The following is a 15,455-nucleotide window of genomic DNA, read 5'->3' as shown; positions in this document are numbered from 1 at the left end:
CACTTTCCTCCCCCTCAGACACACGCGCACACACAGTCACACTCATTCTATGAGGATGCGTGGGTGTTCAAAATACACACACCCAGACACATGCACAGGGAAAGGAATGCGTGCCCACAGTCACACATATGCAAATGTGAGTCTATAATGCCTTTTGTTGAGGCACAAATGGTTTCCAATTTTCCACATCCAGTTTCTGGAAAATAATGTTTGGAAATGTGAGTATTAGACACAAAACTATGAGAGCGTGAGCATGGTAGCAGTAAAGTTACAGGGAGAGCAAGTGGGTGCTAACTTGCCATGGTGGCTTTGAAAGATTAATACAACTTGCCTATGTTGTTACCCAACGTAAAATCAATCGACTTTTTTCCCAAGATTTGTTTATCTGTGTTACAATGTAGAAATGTCACAAAAAACAAAGCTACACAACAAAATCCCAAATTTAGATCTTTTTTTTTTCCATTTCAGATGGAGATGGTCTTTTCTTTTAATTTTTAAAATTAGTTTGAAATTCAAACTTGTCAAAACTCTTTAAAATGAGTTCGTATATGAGCTTAAACCGAAACTCAACTTTTTTTCTTTTTTTTTTTTTTTTTTCCAGATCTGTTGACAATACATGGGCTTGCAGTGTTTTCTACGTCAATAAAAAAACAGGAAGATCCTCCTCTGCGTTGTCACTGATCATAGTATCAGGGCCCCGTATGCCTCTCTAGTCCATTTTAGTCCAAGGAAGAATTGATTTCAGGAACGTTAGCCAAAAGCCATCAGAATGATGCCAAACACCTACTGATCAATTTCTATAAAAAACTAACTAATATATAAGATTAGTTAGCAACACCTCAACCTGCAGGTTGAGGTGTTGCAGGAAACTGAGAATTGCGTATTGCAGATACACTGAAGCAAACACAAATAGGTGCTTGAGTTTGGATTGTGGTTAATGTTCTACATTGTCCTTTAACAAAGAGGTTTTGGATAAAATGCCCAACTGACTAAAAACGAAACATTACAATAACTTTGAGATCCCATTAACAGGTGGAGATTTTACTTTTTTTGCAGTGTGTTCTCCATAGTCCTGCTATAATTAGACTTGCTGTCAGGAGTTGAATACCCGACTTGCACACAAAGCCTTTGTGCTCCAGCTGAAGCCCCTCATTGCCCCCACACTGCTGGAAGAAGAAGAAGAAGAAGATGATGTCAGGTACATCTTTGGTGATCCCAAACTGAAATATCAACCTTTTATGTTCTGCTTGGTGCAAAAGGAAAGAACAGAATATGCTTTCATTTTTTATAAGTTTTGAAACTCTGACGTTGCTGAAGCGGTTTGAAATACTGACATGGTGATGAGAATGCTTCCATAGGAGACTTTATGGCTTTGAGACTTTATACCTTATTTATTATACCTTTGTAACTTATTGCTTTATTTGTCATAGGCCTCATCACACGTCCAAGTCTCAACTGCAAGGCCTGCATGAATTTATTTTCTACAGGCTCCTGCAGACATTCAGGTTCAGCCCAGATTTTTGAAACATTCAGCTTTGCTTGGATGTAATAGCAATGGATACAAAAAATTAATTAATATTCCATTGACAAATCATGACTTTCCTTCTTTGTTAAAGCTTCTCCTGTACTGAGTAGACCGTTTTTAAGTCTGTGTATAATGAAGTTCCTCTTTACTTTTCTAACGAAATTTAACATTCTTGAAGTATACTGCTGAGTTAAATCGTAACACAAGGAGTCATTTCATTGGTACGGCTTGTGGTTGTGCTGTGGTAGTTTCTTTCTCAGCTGGCATTTTTGAAGATCTGACCTATAAACAAAGGAAATAAGTAATTGAATGGCTGATTTGCTACGTAAAGCTAAAACAAATTTAGCAAATCTTTAGTTTTAAGTGGATGGTCGCATACTTACCATTGTCTCCTCTTTTCTTAGTGTGTTCAGGCTGAAAGGTTCAAAACATGGACCTGTAATTATCTCTTCAGGTTGAGTCTATTTCTCCAATGCAGACTCAGGAAGAGTTCTTTTCATAAGTGGGAGTGTTTTGTTGTTGACTTACAATTAAAAAGAAAAAAAAAAACACTTGTTGCATCTTTGATAGTTGTGCAGGACTTTCCACTTCTGCTTCTGAGTCACCAGAAGCAGAAATGGCTGTACAACATGATAACTGCTGTACAGCCGTGCATCTGTCTGCTGCACACATATTCACGCGTGAAAGTGTGAGTAAAAGTTGAGATTGGGGCAGGGGCCACCGGGGAACCTTTCCAGTAAATTCCAAAATATCTTATTTTACAGTGAGTTTCTTTGAATCATCCTTTTACAGTTTCTCCCACTCTCTCTGATTCGCGCTGCACTCCCCGTGCTCTCAACTTGTCTGCCGTTGGTGTGTTTGTTCATGAAAGCTTGACTCATTGACCTGGACCAAACCTTTATGACAGCAAGGGTCATAAAGGTCCAAACAAAGCAAGTGGATTCACACATCCTACATCACAAGTCAGCTTCCTGTAGGTGAGCAGAGGCTAGGGCTCGCTTGTTATTTTGTTTTGTAAAGACAGGGCGATCTGCTCTTCTTCTACTCCGGCCCTCAAGGTCCGGTATTCTGCATACAGTAGCTCTTTCCCAGGTTTATCATAAACGAATCACAATTTCGATTTCTTAGCGGGTCTCAGTAGAACTTTGACATGCTGAGGAGCTAGTTGGACCCTTTGAATCATCTCTGTTGGAGCTGTGACACTGGCCTAGTCGATGAGGAATGAACTGCCTGTAAATTTGTGAATGACTGTGAAGTGAAGAGCTTTGGTGTCCTCTGGCGATCCAAGTACAGGCCATTTTACATGTTACTATTTACCTTCACTGGGTGTTTAAAGGAACATCTAGCAAAGATGCTCTCAGCGAAAGAGCTTTTAGCCAGTAGTGCATGGAAACAATTTCACCACATAAACAACATTTCAACAAATAGATGTTTTAGTTGTCTTATTTCGATTTATTAACCCTGTTTTAACAGGAGTAGGTGGGCTGAATCGAGCTTGCTGAAAACACTTTAACTCCTATTTTCCAGCTTTGATGATGTGGATAAGAGCTCACCAGATCGGGATTGTAATGCATTCCTGAGCACCACTGAACTTTAATCTGATTATTGGATTGTAAGTAGCATTGCATTACATTACGCCTTACATGCGGTCAGATAACGCGTTGATGACACCATTGTTTGACATTTCCGCTCAAGCTATTTACGGATCTGTCAGGTTTCAATATGTGTTTTGCCTCGTGATAAACTTGTTTCTACGCCCTTGCAGCTTTGAATAGTGAAATGTTGACATCATATTTAATCCCTAATGGAAAGTTTTCAAATGTTTACATCAAAAACGGCTTTGTTCTGACTGAAGATATTATGTTATGTTTTGGAAAATAAATCGTGATTAACAATAAAAATGCATTTTATAGAAGGCTCCAGACATGTCACAGTCGTCCATCGGTTCATTCTGGGCCGAGTTGTTGTATCTGACCATCTCATCACTGACCCAGAACCACAAATCCAGAGTGCAGGCATAGCTCAGTCCAATCCAGACATAATCAGTTGAAGCAAATTGAGCTTTTTGCTGGACTGATCTCTGATCGTCCATGGTGGTGATGGTGACCAGGTCATAGTGGTTCTCTCTGCAATAGGTCAAGGCGTCCTCCCAGGTTTTATTGTCTGTGATCAGGATCAATGTACTGTCTGTTGAAATAAGGAAAACAAACAATTACTTTATTTAAGTTATTCCTGCAGACTCATCCATTTATTCTTTCATAAAAATTTCCTAGTAAGAGTTCTTTAGATTATGGGATGTATTAGCTGCATGATCAGACTTTAATTTACTTATTTCTAAATTTACTTTTCTGGTAAAATGTTAATAGGAAAGAAGGGTTTAGTTTCAGGATCCATAAGATTTTGAAGAATCACAATTTTAATGCAAAGAAGCAAAACAAAGTCAAATCCTGAATTCTGACATACAGATTGTCAGAATGCATGATTTGACTTTGGGGTTGTTACTTTAGAGAAAGTTTGTGCAAGAAAAGCGCCCTAAGCACCCTCTTAAACATTCCTTTTGTTTTGTTTTATGTTTTAGAGAAAAACATTCAGGCGGTGTTACTTATGTAGACACATTTAATCTTATAACAAACCTTTAGTCATTAGTATTTACACAAATACAAAGTGAAATCTTTGTTGATCGGAATTTGAGTTTTAAATAGCAATTTGTCTCTTTTAGGCATTTTTATTCAATGTTTTATTTTTAGAGTTTTGTAAGAACAATTCACCACCATAACAGATGTAGTGTTTTCTTTCAGTGCAGTTCTCATTCCTCCATCTGCCTCCATCATCAAACACAGTCATGGCACATTGACCACTGTTGATTATCTCATTATTAAACTGTAGATTCCAGTGTCTGAAGGAGGAACTGTTTCCATCTGACCACCTCCAGGTGTCACTGAACAGACCAATGAAGATGTTCCTTGAATTTGCAGTCATTAAATTTAACCCATTGTTCACTTTTGCATCCTTTAGCTGCTTCAATCCACTGATCAGGTCTGTGTGTTTCTCTCTGCAGTAACTCTGAGAGCCAGATCTTTGATTCATAAGTCAGGTGATATTTCTGTAATGAGTCATTTTCTGTGAAACAAAGTCAGAGCACAAAACACTTTCACGTGTAAGTTTTGATGTAAACATCAATGAGAGGGTTTGGACAAAAACAAAGAACTATTTTGTTGCCACTGTAGCAGAAAAAAAAATGTTTTTTATTACAGGATAAACCTCCTCACTTGAGAAACACATTGGATTATTTCCATGTAATCCCACTTTGGCCTCCAGGTCCCTCATTATTTGGTTCACTTTTTCCTAAGTTTGTCTCACTTTTAGTGAACTCCACTCCAAGACGAGACCAGTGCCACGTCCTCTCTGCTTTTGTTTGATCATACAGACCAATCCAAGCTTCCTTTATATATCCTAGTTAGATACTGATGAGTCTCTCCATGTCTGTCACATTAGTCACTGTGATCAGGTCAGTGTGTTTCTCTCTGCGGTACTGCTGAGCTTCAGTCCAAGTTTTTTACTCACTGATATAATCATCAGATGAAAAACCATCTGATGATTCTGATCTAAAGACAGAACATAAACAAACTTAGTTATTTAGAAGACAGTTTAATGCACACAATCACCAAACTCTTGTTCTCATCCAATTATTTAATGAGCCCATATTAAATTACAATAAATTTTTAGTAAAATCCCAATAGAGAAACTCACCCATTACAGTAAGAAGAAACAGAATCCACTGCATATTTACTTTGTCTGTTTTGAACACTAAAGAAAAAAAACACATCAAATAATAAATGTAATTTCCAGAAATCGCTTCCCAATAATATTATATCTACATACAATGTTATTAAAGACGAACTTCCATCTGGTTTTCTCCATTTATATGAGGCCAAAATGATCCAACAGCTTGATGTTGGTTGTAGATCGTCCTCAGTGAAATGCTCAGTGCCTGAACACCGATCTCTTGTTTCAGGACCTAAACTCTATTTGAATAGTCAAACCAGATAATAATGTGCTGCTGTTTACACTCTGTAACCCAATACTTCTGTCAAGCCATAGGTAGATCACAGTCAGCTCAGATTCCATTAAAACCAATCCAAAATATTGATTTTGTTCTCAAAAGCATTGTTTTCATCATCGTATGATTTCACATCAGAAAGATGAGACCTGATCCTCTGTAACACCATGTTACCATTTTTTCAACATCATTCGACCCAAGTTATCTTGTTCCAGTTTAATTTCGCTGAAAACATTTTGAGGGGCAACAAAGAAATTCAAAAAGTTGTTTCACTTTAGCATAAGAAAGTCAATTAATTACAAATTTTATTGTTTTTAAATTTAACTCAACTTTACGAAGTGCAAAATAGGTTGCTTGAAAATAGAGCATTAAAAGCATATTTTAATATTTCTGAAATAAATTAAAAAAAAACTGAGCTGTAACCACGGCGATCAGTCTGCAGGTCAAAGGTCCTTCTGCTGTTCTTCCTGATCAGTCTAACAATGGCTGATCAGGAGCTGCTGCCTGATGGCATCAAAGGCCCGTCGTCATTCATGTACAGAAACACAGCAGGAAACGTATGCAAAGCTGAAAGAGGAAACCCAGAGACCTTCATTGTTTACAGTGAAGCAAAGTTTCAGTTCTTTTCATTTCTTATTTTACTGCATTGGGAGTTCCTAAATAAAGGTTACGAAAATCACATGTACAAGTGTTTAGTTTAGCTTAAACTGCTTTAATAGAATAAGAAAGTTTATAAAGCAGAAAAAGCCTCACCAAACAATGCTGTGAAACAATATTTAAAATAAAAACAACAATAATGTATTAATCCAAATAGTTTTCCTCTCTGAATGTTTCAACTCCTTCCATATTTTCATGTTGTTTTCTTTAGTCCCTCATCCAGCAGCGTCTCTCTCAGTGAGTCCTGACAGAGAGCAAAACTTCAGCTCTGAGTCTTTGACACTGAACTGTGGAGGAAACTCTGCTGGGTGGAGAGTGAAGATATTTTCAGAATCAGGTCACCTGACCCAAATACCAAACTGCTTTGACAGGTTCCTCATGTACCATTAGCAGTCAGTCTTCCCCTAAAGCAGAGTGCTATTAATGGGGATTTCTGACATGAGCGTCAAGATATTTTTGAAGGAAAAATATTGTCAGTTCAGATGATGGAGTTCTCACGTATTATGTGTGCCAACTAAGGCTACTATCAGAAAAGGTGTGTAAAAATGCAACAGCATATATTTTTAGGCATTTAGTCAGAACTAATGATACATTTCTGTCTTCCCTCAATGTTCTCACACAGTTTGGCTGATAGATCAGTTTTGATAAAAGGAAAAATCTCCCACAGGGAAACACCTTTAAACTTTATTAGCAAACCACCCGACATTTTAGATAAAACCTGCATGTATGTTCAGTGACATACTGTAATATACTGTCTAACGATTCCAACATGCAGTAGCTATTGTCACATGCTACACACAACCCTGTTGGCTTAGTGCTAATGTGTAGGAAAAAGTCAATTCAAATGTCAGATGCCTCAGTGTATATGTGTTCCTTGTTCCTTGCTATTTGGTAAAAAATAAAAAAAAATACAAAAAAATTAAAATCAAATACTGAGTATCTAATCATCTGATTATCAGTCATTTAATATAAAAAAAAACATCATCAGATGGATCAAAATTAAAAGTTAAGTGTAAATTTTGGCACTTTACGGACAAAAATAAAAAATAAATTCATACTGTACAAGTAACAAAAAATAACAAAATGCAGTAAAAGAAAATGTCTCCAAATTGGGTTTTTTTTTTCAATAAAAACATGTTTGTGATTCATTCATTGGATAGAAAATCAATACATTTTATTTGAGTAAGAGTAGCAAAACTTCACAAAAGATTACTCAATAAAAGTCAAAAGTCAGCATAGTAAAAATATGCCTAAAAGTACATAAAAAATAAAGAAATAAAACCTTATTCAAGTAAATGTAACTGATTAACTGTATCTTGTTTTTACTCAAACATCTGCACCATTAGACCTTCAGGATACCCAGTTGACAAACCTCATGAGTCATGAGTCGGTAGAATGAAGGCCCTCAGGTACCATCACAAGTCGATGTTTGTGTCAAAGCACTTTGTTGTGGTTGTCGCTATGTCTTGTCATCTCCGCTGTATCTGAGATGAGGTAAAGTCTAAAAACTTTCTCTCTCTCTGCAGCAAAGATGCAACAATTTTGTACCCGATGATAACATGATCATAGAAACACACAGCAGATTATTTCTGTCCCTGCCTGTGAGGTCACTTGTGTTGTCTCTTCAACATTTTTCGCTGAGTCAGATTGTGTTTTCTGTTGTTTTTGAAGGGAAAAAAAAGTCATTTGTTGCTGCAGCAGAAGAGCCAAACCTCTTGTTGAGGAACGAGATATTTTGCACCTGAGGCTTGTTTTTGTCTCGTCTCCCTAGGTCCGTTAATGTCGTGTGTAAAAGTGAGACCACAAAGACAACAGTCACTCTTCAACTTCCCAATCAACCAGAGTTTATTCACACAATCAAATGCATAAAATCACTCCAACATGGTCCTCAGATACCAAAGCCAGAAAGGAAATATAAAAAAAAAAAAATGCAAAATACGAAGATAGGCCTTCAGAGATCACTGTGTGGCAGTTCAGAGAGTTCCACCCCAGTGATCTGACCGGCTGTTTTAGCTCAAGTACTTTTATATCGAGGTGGGTTCTTACTGTCTGATGGGATTTTGACAGTGTTTCAGAGGTGGTCTCCTGCTTACAAACAGAATCACGACCATGCAGGTGTAATCCAAAATTGAGGGATGAATTCATCTGCTGTCTAAACCGGGATATAAACAATAGATGTGTTCATTTCATGCAGAAACATTTTTCATCCTTTCAAACTGGTTCCTGAACTGCACAGAGCTCTCCTCTCCTCTGACCCAGTGCTTCAAACTGCAGAGTTTGATTCTATATAATTTTATATATCTTTAAATTCGTGTAAAATTGTGATCATAATATCTAAGAAAAATGTTAATGTTATATATCAATTAAACCATGAGTCTGACCTTAACTACTCAAAACTGTCATGATTCGTCTAATATTTCAACACACGCTAAAGTTCAACATCATTAAAATGATCAAACTTTAACATTTCCAACACTCTACATCTATAGAATGAGGTAGAGCAGGAGTTCACCCAGATGATCTAGTTAAAGTATTCTGAATCGACATCATATTAGTGACATCAGAGAGATTTCTCAGTATAAAACCTCATGTTGAACTTCCGTTACACCCTTCGACAGTTTCACTGGAACTAGTGAATGGACTGAATTCAGGGAACCTGAATGTTTGTCTTTGTTTTGGTACAGTTTAGCATTGTAATATTCTGCCATGTTTCTGAAACAATCATTTATACTAGGAAGACGGCGACCATTACCTGGAAGAAATTCCCAACCTTGACGGGCAAAGACGGGTCCAGGAGAAAGTCAAAATGTAGTGAATGTAGAGATTCAGCAGTTTAGCCTCGCCTTTATTTGACTACAGTGGCATCTGCTGGCCAATGGTTAACATTGCAACGTGGAACAATAAATGTTAAGGCAGCATTATGCATTTCCCACTTGTGGTACTTAAAACCCTTTTCTGAAGTTTAACTCTTTTGTTTTACATCAGTTAAAATGAGCAAAGTTGCTTCAATTTGCTAGATGTCAAACATACTGACAGACAGAGCAAATTAGAATTATTAATGTGTAGAACATGAGAAGTTTATATATATTCTCAGTATTTAGTAGCGTTACATTTGAACATTATATTTAAACAGTATAATGCAGAGGTCTGCAACCTTTCCAACACATAGAGCCATTTTGTTGTCAGTCTAGGTAAATAAAACTGGGTTAGAGCTGAAAATATCGCACAATTTGAAATAAAAAAAATATATATATATATTATTTCTGATAAATATCTACTGCAGGAAATCTCTTGTAATAATTTTCATTCATGTTTTTAGGTTTTTATAATCAAAGAGAACAAAACCTTTTGAAAGATATGATGGGTATTTTCTTTTATGTGAAGTTGATTTTTGCACATGTTTCCAGCATAATAAGGAAAATAGATTAAAATAAAATAGACTGGTACTTCTAGTGTCTCTCTGGTCCAAAGAGCCAGTTGTGGCTCCAGGGCCACAGGTTGCAGACCCCTGGTGTAAAGGAAGAGAAATGTGCACAAGTACAATCTAATTACAAAATGACCATGAACTGAGTTAAGAACAGAACCTCTAGTTTGAATTTCTACTAGTAGTAATTTTTTATCGTAGGTGAAATAAAAAGCTGCCACAGACTGACAGCAAGGTGAGCCCACCTCTCGCCTGAAACATTCACTAAAAATCAGAACCAGCAGCCCTCCTGACCCCAAGAGGGACAAGGGTGTTAAAAAATGGATGAAATAAAATCTATACTTCAACATAGTTATTAAACTATTTCTAAAAGCAAAAAAAGGCAAAGAACAATTTAACGCATACGACAGAAAAAGTTCAGCTTCTCTGTGTTGTTTCTTTGGAACCACATGTGTTTTCCTCCTGCATCCATGGCTCCAGATATTTCACAATCATTCATCTGTCCTTCAAAGTTTGGATTCTTCTTACAGACCCAGAACCAGACGTTCTTCAAGCAGCTGAAGTGCAGACCCAACCAGACGAAAGGAGTCGATGCATTCTTGACTTTCTCCTGGATCCATATCTGTTCATCCATGTTGGTGATGGTGACCAGGTCATCATGATGATCTCTGCAGTAGTTCAAGGCCTCATGCCAGGTTTTATTTTCTTTAATCAGGATCACTTTATCTGTCATAGGAGTAAAGGGAACAAACAATTCATTGTTCACACCTTTATTTGTATTATTCAGAAATCATGGCCACTAACATTATTTTACAGGAAACATGTAAGAGTAAAATGTTCACTTTTCATGTTTTGTGTAACTCTCAATAAATGTAGATATTATTTGAAAGATAAAAATTAGTACTTGCTAAATAATATATGAACCACTTTTTAAAAAAGAATGCACAAGAAGAAGCAAGAAGTTCTTTCAAATGAAGCTCTAATGTTATATGTGAAGAATTTGTGCTTATCAGAGCAACTCACCATCTGAATAACAGATGAAGGGTTTTCTTTCAGTGCAGTTCTCATTCCTCCATCTGCCTCCATCATCAAACACAGTCATGGCACATTGACCACTGTTTATTCTCTGATTATTAAACTGTAGATTCCAGTGTCTGAAGGAGGAACTGTTTCCATCTGACCACCTCCAGGTGTCACTGAACAGACCAATGAAGATGTACTCTGAATTTGCAGTCATTAAATTTAACCCCTTGTTCACTTCTCCATCCTTTAGCTGCTTCAATCCACTGATCAGGTCTGTGTGTTTCTCTCTGCAGTAACTCTGAGCTTCTGTCCAGTTCATTGATTCATAAATCAGGTGATATTTCTGTGATGAATTATTTTCTGTAAAACAAAGTCAGAGCAGAAAGCGTTATAACATTAAAGAGGAGGTCCAGACTATTTTCTCACTATTGTAGAAGAGAAAATTATTACACCATTTATAGAAATATTTGTTTTTCAAAGTGAATGTAATAATATAGTTACAATAAGAATAATGTGCAAAATAAACTTATTTTGTTTTTCTTTAAAACCTCATGTTTATTTTTTTATGACTTCAAAGTCTTAAAAGGCACAAATCTATATAAAAACAGTTTTCTCACCATCATAGCAGATAAAATTATGCTTCTCATTACAGGATAAATCTGCCCACTTGAAAAAAAGATAGCCATCTTTCCATATAATCCCACAGTTTTCGCCTTCAGGTCCAAGATTATTTGGTTCTCCTAGGTTCCAGTTTGTCTCACTTTCATCAAACTCCACTCCAGGCAAAGACCAGTACCATGTTCTGGTACCATGTGTTTGATCATAGAGACCAATCCAAGCTTCCTTTATATCTCCATCTGAGATGTTGATGAGTCTCTTCATGTCCTTCATGTTAGTCACTGTGACCAGGTCAGTATGTTTCTCTCTGCAGTACTGCTGAGCTTCAGTCCAGGTTTTATTCTCATTAATGTAGTGAAACTCATAGAGCTGACAGTCCATCACACAGCATTGACCTAAATACATTCAAAAGCTTGTTTGAGTTGATCAAAATAGACAGCAATACCAACTTTATTATAATGATAAGTAACAGTATTTAGTAGTGTTACATTTGAACATTATATTAACAGTATAAGGCAGAGGTCTGCAACCTTCACAACACAAAGAGGCATTTTGTTTCTTTGTTTCAAAGCTGAACGACTTACCTAACAAAATGAGCCACAGTTTCCACTGCATGTCTGCTCTGTCAGATAGAGATTTGTACTGTTGGAAATAAATATAACAAAAGACTTAAGAAATATGTATAAAAACTAAAAAACACTGAAAATAGAGAAGTTGTACATTTTGTTTCTAGAAAATAACTCATAAGTTATTTAGTTATTAATAGGTTAACAGTCAAATCTTCACAAACTGTGGCGTTTTATCAAAAACTAACTTACGAGATAATTTATTAAATCACAGCTTCATAAATACAATTATAGAAATTGTAGTTTACATGTTACCTCTGGTAATTAGACAAGTTTCCTTTATCTTGGTGTGAAACCAAGATAAAGGAAACAATCATTGCTGTCAAATCTTAATTTTGCTCCACATATTCTGTGAGATTCAAGTCAGAACTTTGATTGGACCAAAGTGAAATTTTAATATTCGTTAAACTTACAGAAAATAACTGGAGCTCAGTGATCAGTTTTCATCCTTGTTGTGAAAACTTTTTGTCTGAGTCATTTTCTTCATGTCACTGAACTGTTAAATAATTATTTTACTGAGATATTCATCTGTTAACAGTTTGTGATAAATGTTAACATTTTTATTGACTGAGAGTTGTGTGAAGTGAAACATGGATAACACATGAGTTTGTAACATGACTTTATACACCAGTTACTTGATTTCTGACAATCAAAATTTTCGATTAACTGAGTCCCTGCTGTTGAGTTCACATCTAATTCTGACAAAAAACACAGATGGTGTTGAAATATTACTCAACGTGAAGTTTGCATATTGAACCTGAAACACAATCATTCAGTTCTGGTTTTATAAGTCTGCTGTCTTTCAGCACTTGTTTAAATATGCCGTCAGTGAACTAACTTCATTAATAATAATCCAGACTTTAATCTGCCAATGGTATTAATATTTTGAGGCTTTCATAAAATAAAAAACCTATAAAAACACAGAGCTGTATGATTTAATACCTGTCTCATTTTCAAAAATGGTCGTTTTTTTTGTTCAAAACATATAAAACTGTATTTATAACCATTACTGCACAATTTTACAAACAAACTTCTACAATTCTAAATGAATAACAGGCATATTTTTTATCAATATTATTATCAATACAAATATTAAGATAAAGAAACAAAGATAATTTAAGAAAGTAATAAACCCGTTGAAACATATCTGCTAATAATAACAGTGGCGAGAGAAACTTATTAGTTTGTGAAAACATACTGTACAGAACACACAGTAAGCTATCAACTTCCTGATATTCATATAGACAATATAAAGTCACTATCTACTCATTTTTGAGACAAACTAAAACTGGACTTACTTTTAGGCAAATTTGTAACCAGATACTTTATGCAGATCCACTTACCTTAGAAAATAACCAACAGATGATTCACTAATTTCCTCTTAATGTCCTTTATGTTTGTCCCAACAAGGTTGTTTTTGTTCTAAATGTTCCTATAGTAACTTCCTGCTATGTGTCTTTATGTTTTTCAATGTATGAAAGTTTTGAGTGTGTGAAGTAAAGAATATGAGTAAGTTCCACCCATAATTTCTGTTGACCAGCTTTTAGCAGTTTTTCCTTGTCTGTAGTTACATGTCATGTTTCACATCCTCTTCCTGGGATTATGTAAAATAAAAAAATCCCACTTGTACATCCTGGATCAACAATGAGCTCAGTGAGCTCAGGAACAACATTTGAATATTCAAACCTTGTGAGAACATGTCACACTATGCCTAAAATAATTTACACTTCTGTGAAAATGTTGTTTAAATGCATCAATATGTATTTATTTAGCAAAGAAGTTGCTGAGAGAGTGAAGCTCCAGGTGGAACAAACTTACAAATGAAGGCAAAACTTTTCTATCCTGCTAAAATCAAAAACCCAGAGTTGTGTCTGGGTTTCCCTCCTGGATCTGATTCTCACTCTGCTTGATCTGAGAAAACCAGAAGAAGTGAATTCACCCATTCACTCTACATCCTTCACTTATTACCTATAATTTAAACATTTGAGATTACAAGACTGTTAAATAACTTCACTGATTAATATTTTCCATTTTGTTATTTCCTGTTATGAAGCATTTCTTGTTCAGTTGCTGTTTTTCATATTTCCTTGGCTGCTCTGCTCTTCATAGAGTTTCCTTGTCTGTTCATAAATAGAACTCATTTTATTATCTAATTAGGTTTTTCTTCCTGGTGAAAGTTGTCGTGCAAACAGTGAGTCCTGACGTGCGAAATGTTTCCTTCTCCCATCACAGCTACTGTTTTCACCTGCAGCATTTGAATATTGAAACACTGAGGTCAAATTCCCAAATGGAAAACTTCCAGATCTGGATTTCAAACACCTGTTTCTGTCAAGAAGTGGTGAGTAGTGAGGTGGTGAGGCAGGCGCTGGAGACCCAGATATGGTGAATAATGAAATATTTAATGAAAACAAGTCCACAAAAACACAGAGTCCGCGGCCAGGCAGCACGGCTGAGCGGAAGCCAGGGCTCACACCGGTAGCAACTGGTCTTAAGGGCGGCACAAAACAAACCAGCGACGACTAACGACAATCTGACAATCTGACAAGGACCCGAGGAGGAACAAAGGACACAGGAGGGACTAAATACACTGAGGGTAATCAGGAGAACAAGACACACCTGGGAACAATCAAGGGGAAGACAGGACAACGAGGAGACTCAGGACACAGAAACTCAGAATAAAAACACAGAAAAACACAGAACTTGACAGTTTCTTCTTTAAAGATCTCAAACTATGACTGTCCTTTTTTGTGTTTCAATAAAATTTGGAAAAAACATAAATTATTTCACCATTGAATTTATTGCCCAAGATTTTCTGCTCCATGATTCAATTGTTACCGTTGTAAATTGACAACATTTCAAACTGAAAGTCTTTGTTTTGCTTTGGAGATCTGAGTTTTAATATTTGTGACTTCAGTGGAGGTCGTTTTATGAGCTGTACAGAGTTGTGTGCAAAAATGTACTGAAAATGGAACAAAGCTGAATATTTTCCTGGAAATTTACTGAATCTTTTGTCAGTTTCATCCATGTTAATATCCTCAACAAAAGTGATAAAACAACCACTGTTTATGCTGCATCAGCAGATTTGTTGCATACTAGAAAAATTATCTTAATTAAACCACCATTACTATCTCTATCACCACTGAGGATTTAGATAATCATACATTAAATATTTTAACCCTGACATTAGTTTTATTTCTCAAAAGCAGCATTTAATATATTATATTATTGCTTTTAGCCTTGGAATAACCACATCTGTGCAGTAATAACTTAAAGCTGCTGCTTGGATTTAAAATATATCTTAAATCTATTGAAGATAGATATTTTGGTAATACTTTATTGTTTTTTTTTTAAATCTTTTTTTGGTTTGATACATGCAGTAATGTAATAGTTTAATAAAGTGATCAATTAAACATGAGCGAGAGATTAAATTTGAAACAAGTTACACATGCTTTAAAAAGAAACACAATTTTATGATACATATGCATAAGATGTAAAACAGAACAAAATGCAAACAACATCACT

General features: G+C 35.8%; 1 protein-coding gene across 1 annotated transcript; it reads right to left on the bottom strand.

Annotated features, from left to right (window-relative positions):
* Positions 1-9,623: 9,623 nt before the first annotated feature.
* LOC129378313 (C-type mannose receptor 2-like) lies at positions 9,624-13,429 on the bottom strand. Its single transcript, XM_055058621.1, has 5 exons — positions 13,277-13,429; positions 11,892-11,949; positions 11,307-11,702; positions 10,690-11,049; positions 9,624-10,392 (listed from the first exon to the last, which is right to left on the bottom strand). Exons 2-5 carry the CDS (start codon positions 11,920-11,922, stop codon positions 10,061-10,063), a joined length of 1,119 nt encoding a protein of 372 aa, XP_054914596.1. The 5' UTR covers positions 11,923-11,949; positions 13,277-13,429; the 3' UTR covers positions 9,624-10,060.
* Between the last annotated feature and the right edge of the window lie 2,026 nt (positions 13,430-15,455).

This window comes from Poeciliopsis prolifica, unplaced genomic scaffold (assembly GCF_027474105.1).
Source record: "Poeciliopsis prolifica strain line A6 unplaced genomic scaffold, Auburn_PproV2 SCAFFOLD051, whole genome shotgun sequence".
In the NCBI taxonomy this organism is placed as follows: Eukaryota; Metazoa; Chordata; class Actinopteri; order Cyprinodontiformes; family Poeciliidae; genus Poeciliopsis; species Poeciliopsis prolifica.
The sequence above is the reverse complement of the archived record's forward strand: the minus strand, read 5'-3'. Positions and strand labels throughout refer to the sequence as shown.

Coding starts and splice junctions, on each gene's coding strand:
- LOC129378313 (XM_055058621.1), bottom strand. CDS start 11,922: ATGCAGTGGAAACTGTGGCTCATTTTGTTAG. Junction 11,050..11,306: donor TAATTTTATCTGCTATGATG/GTGAGAAAACTG, acceptor TTTGTTTTACAG/AAAATAATTCATCACAGAAA. Junction 10,393..10,689: donor CTTCATCTGTTATTCAGATG/GTGAGTTGCTCT, acceptor CTCCTATGACAG/ATAAAGTGATCCTGATTAAA.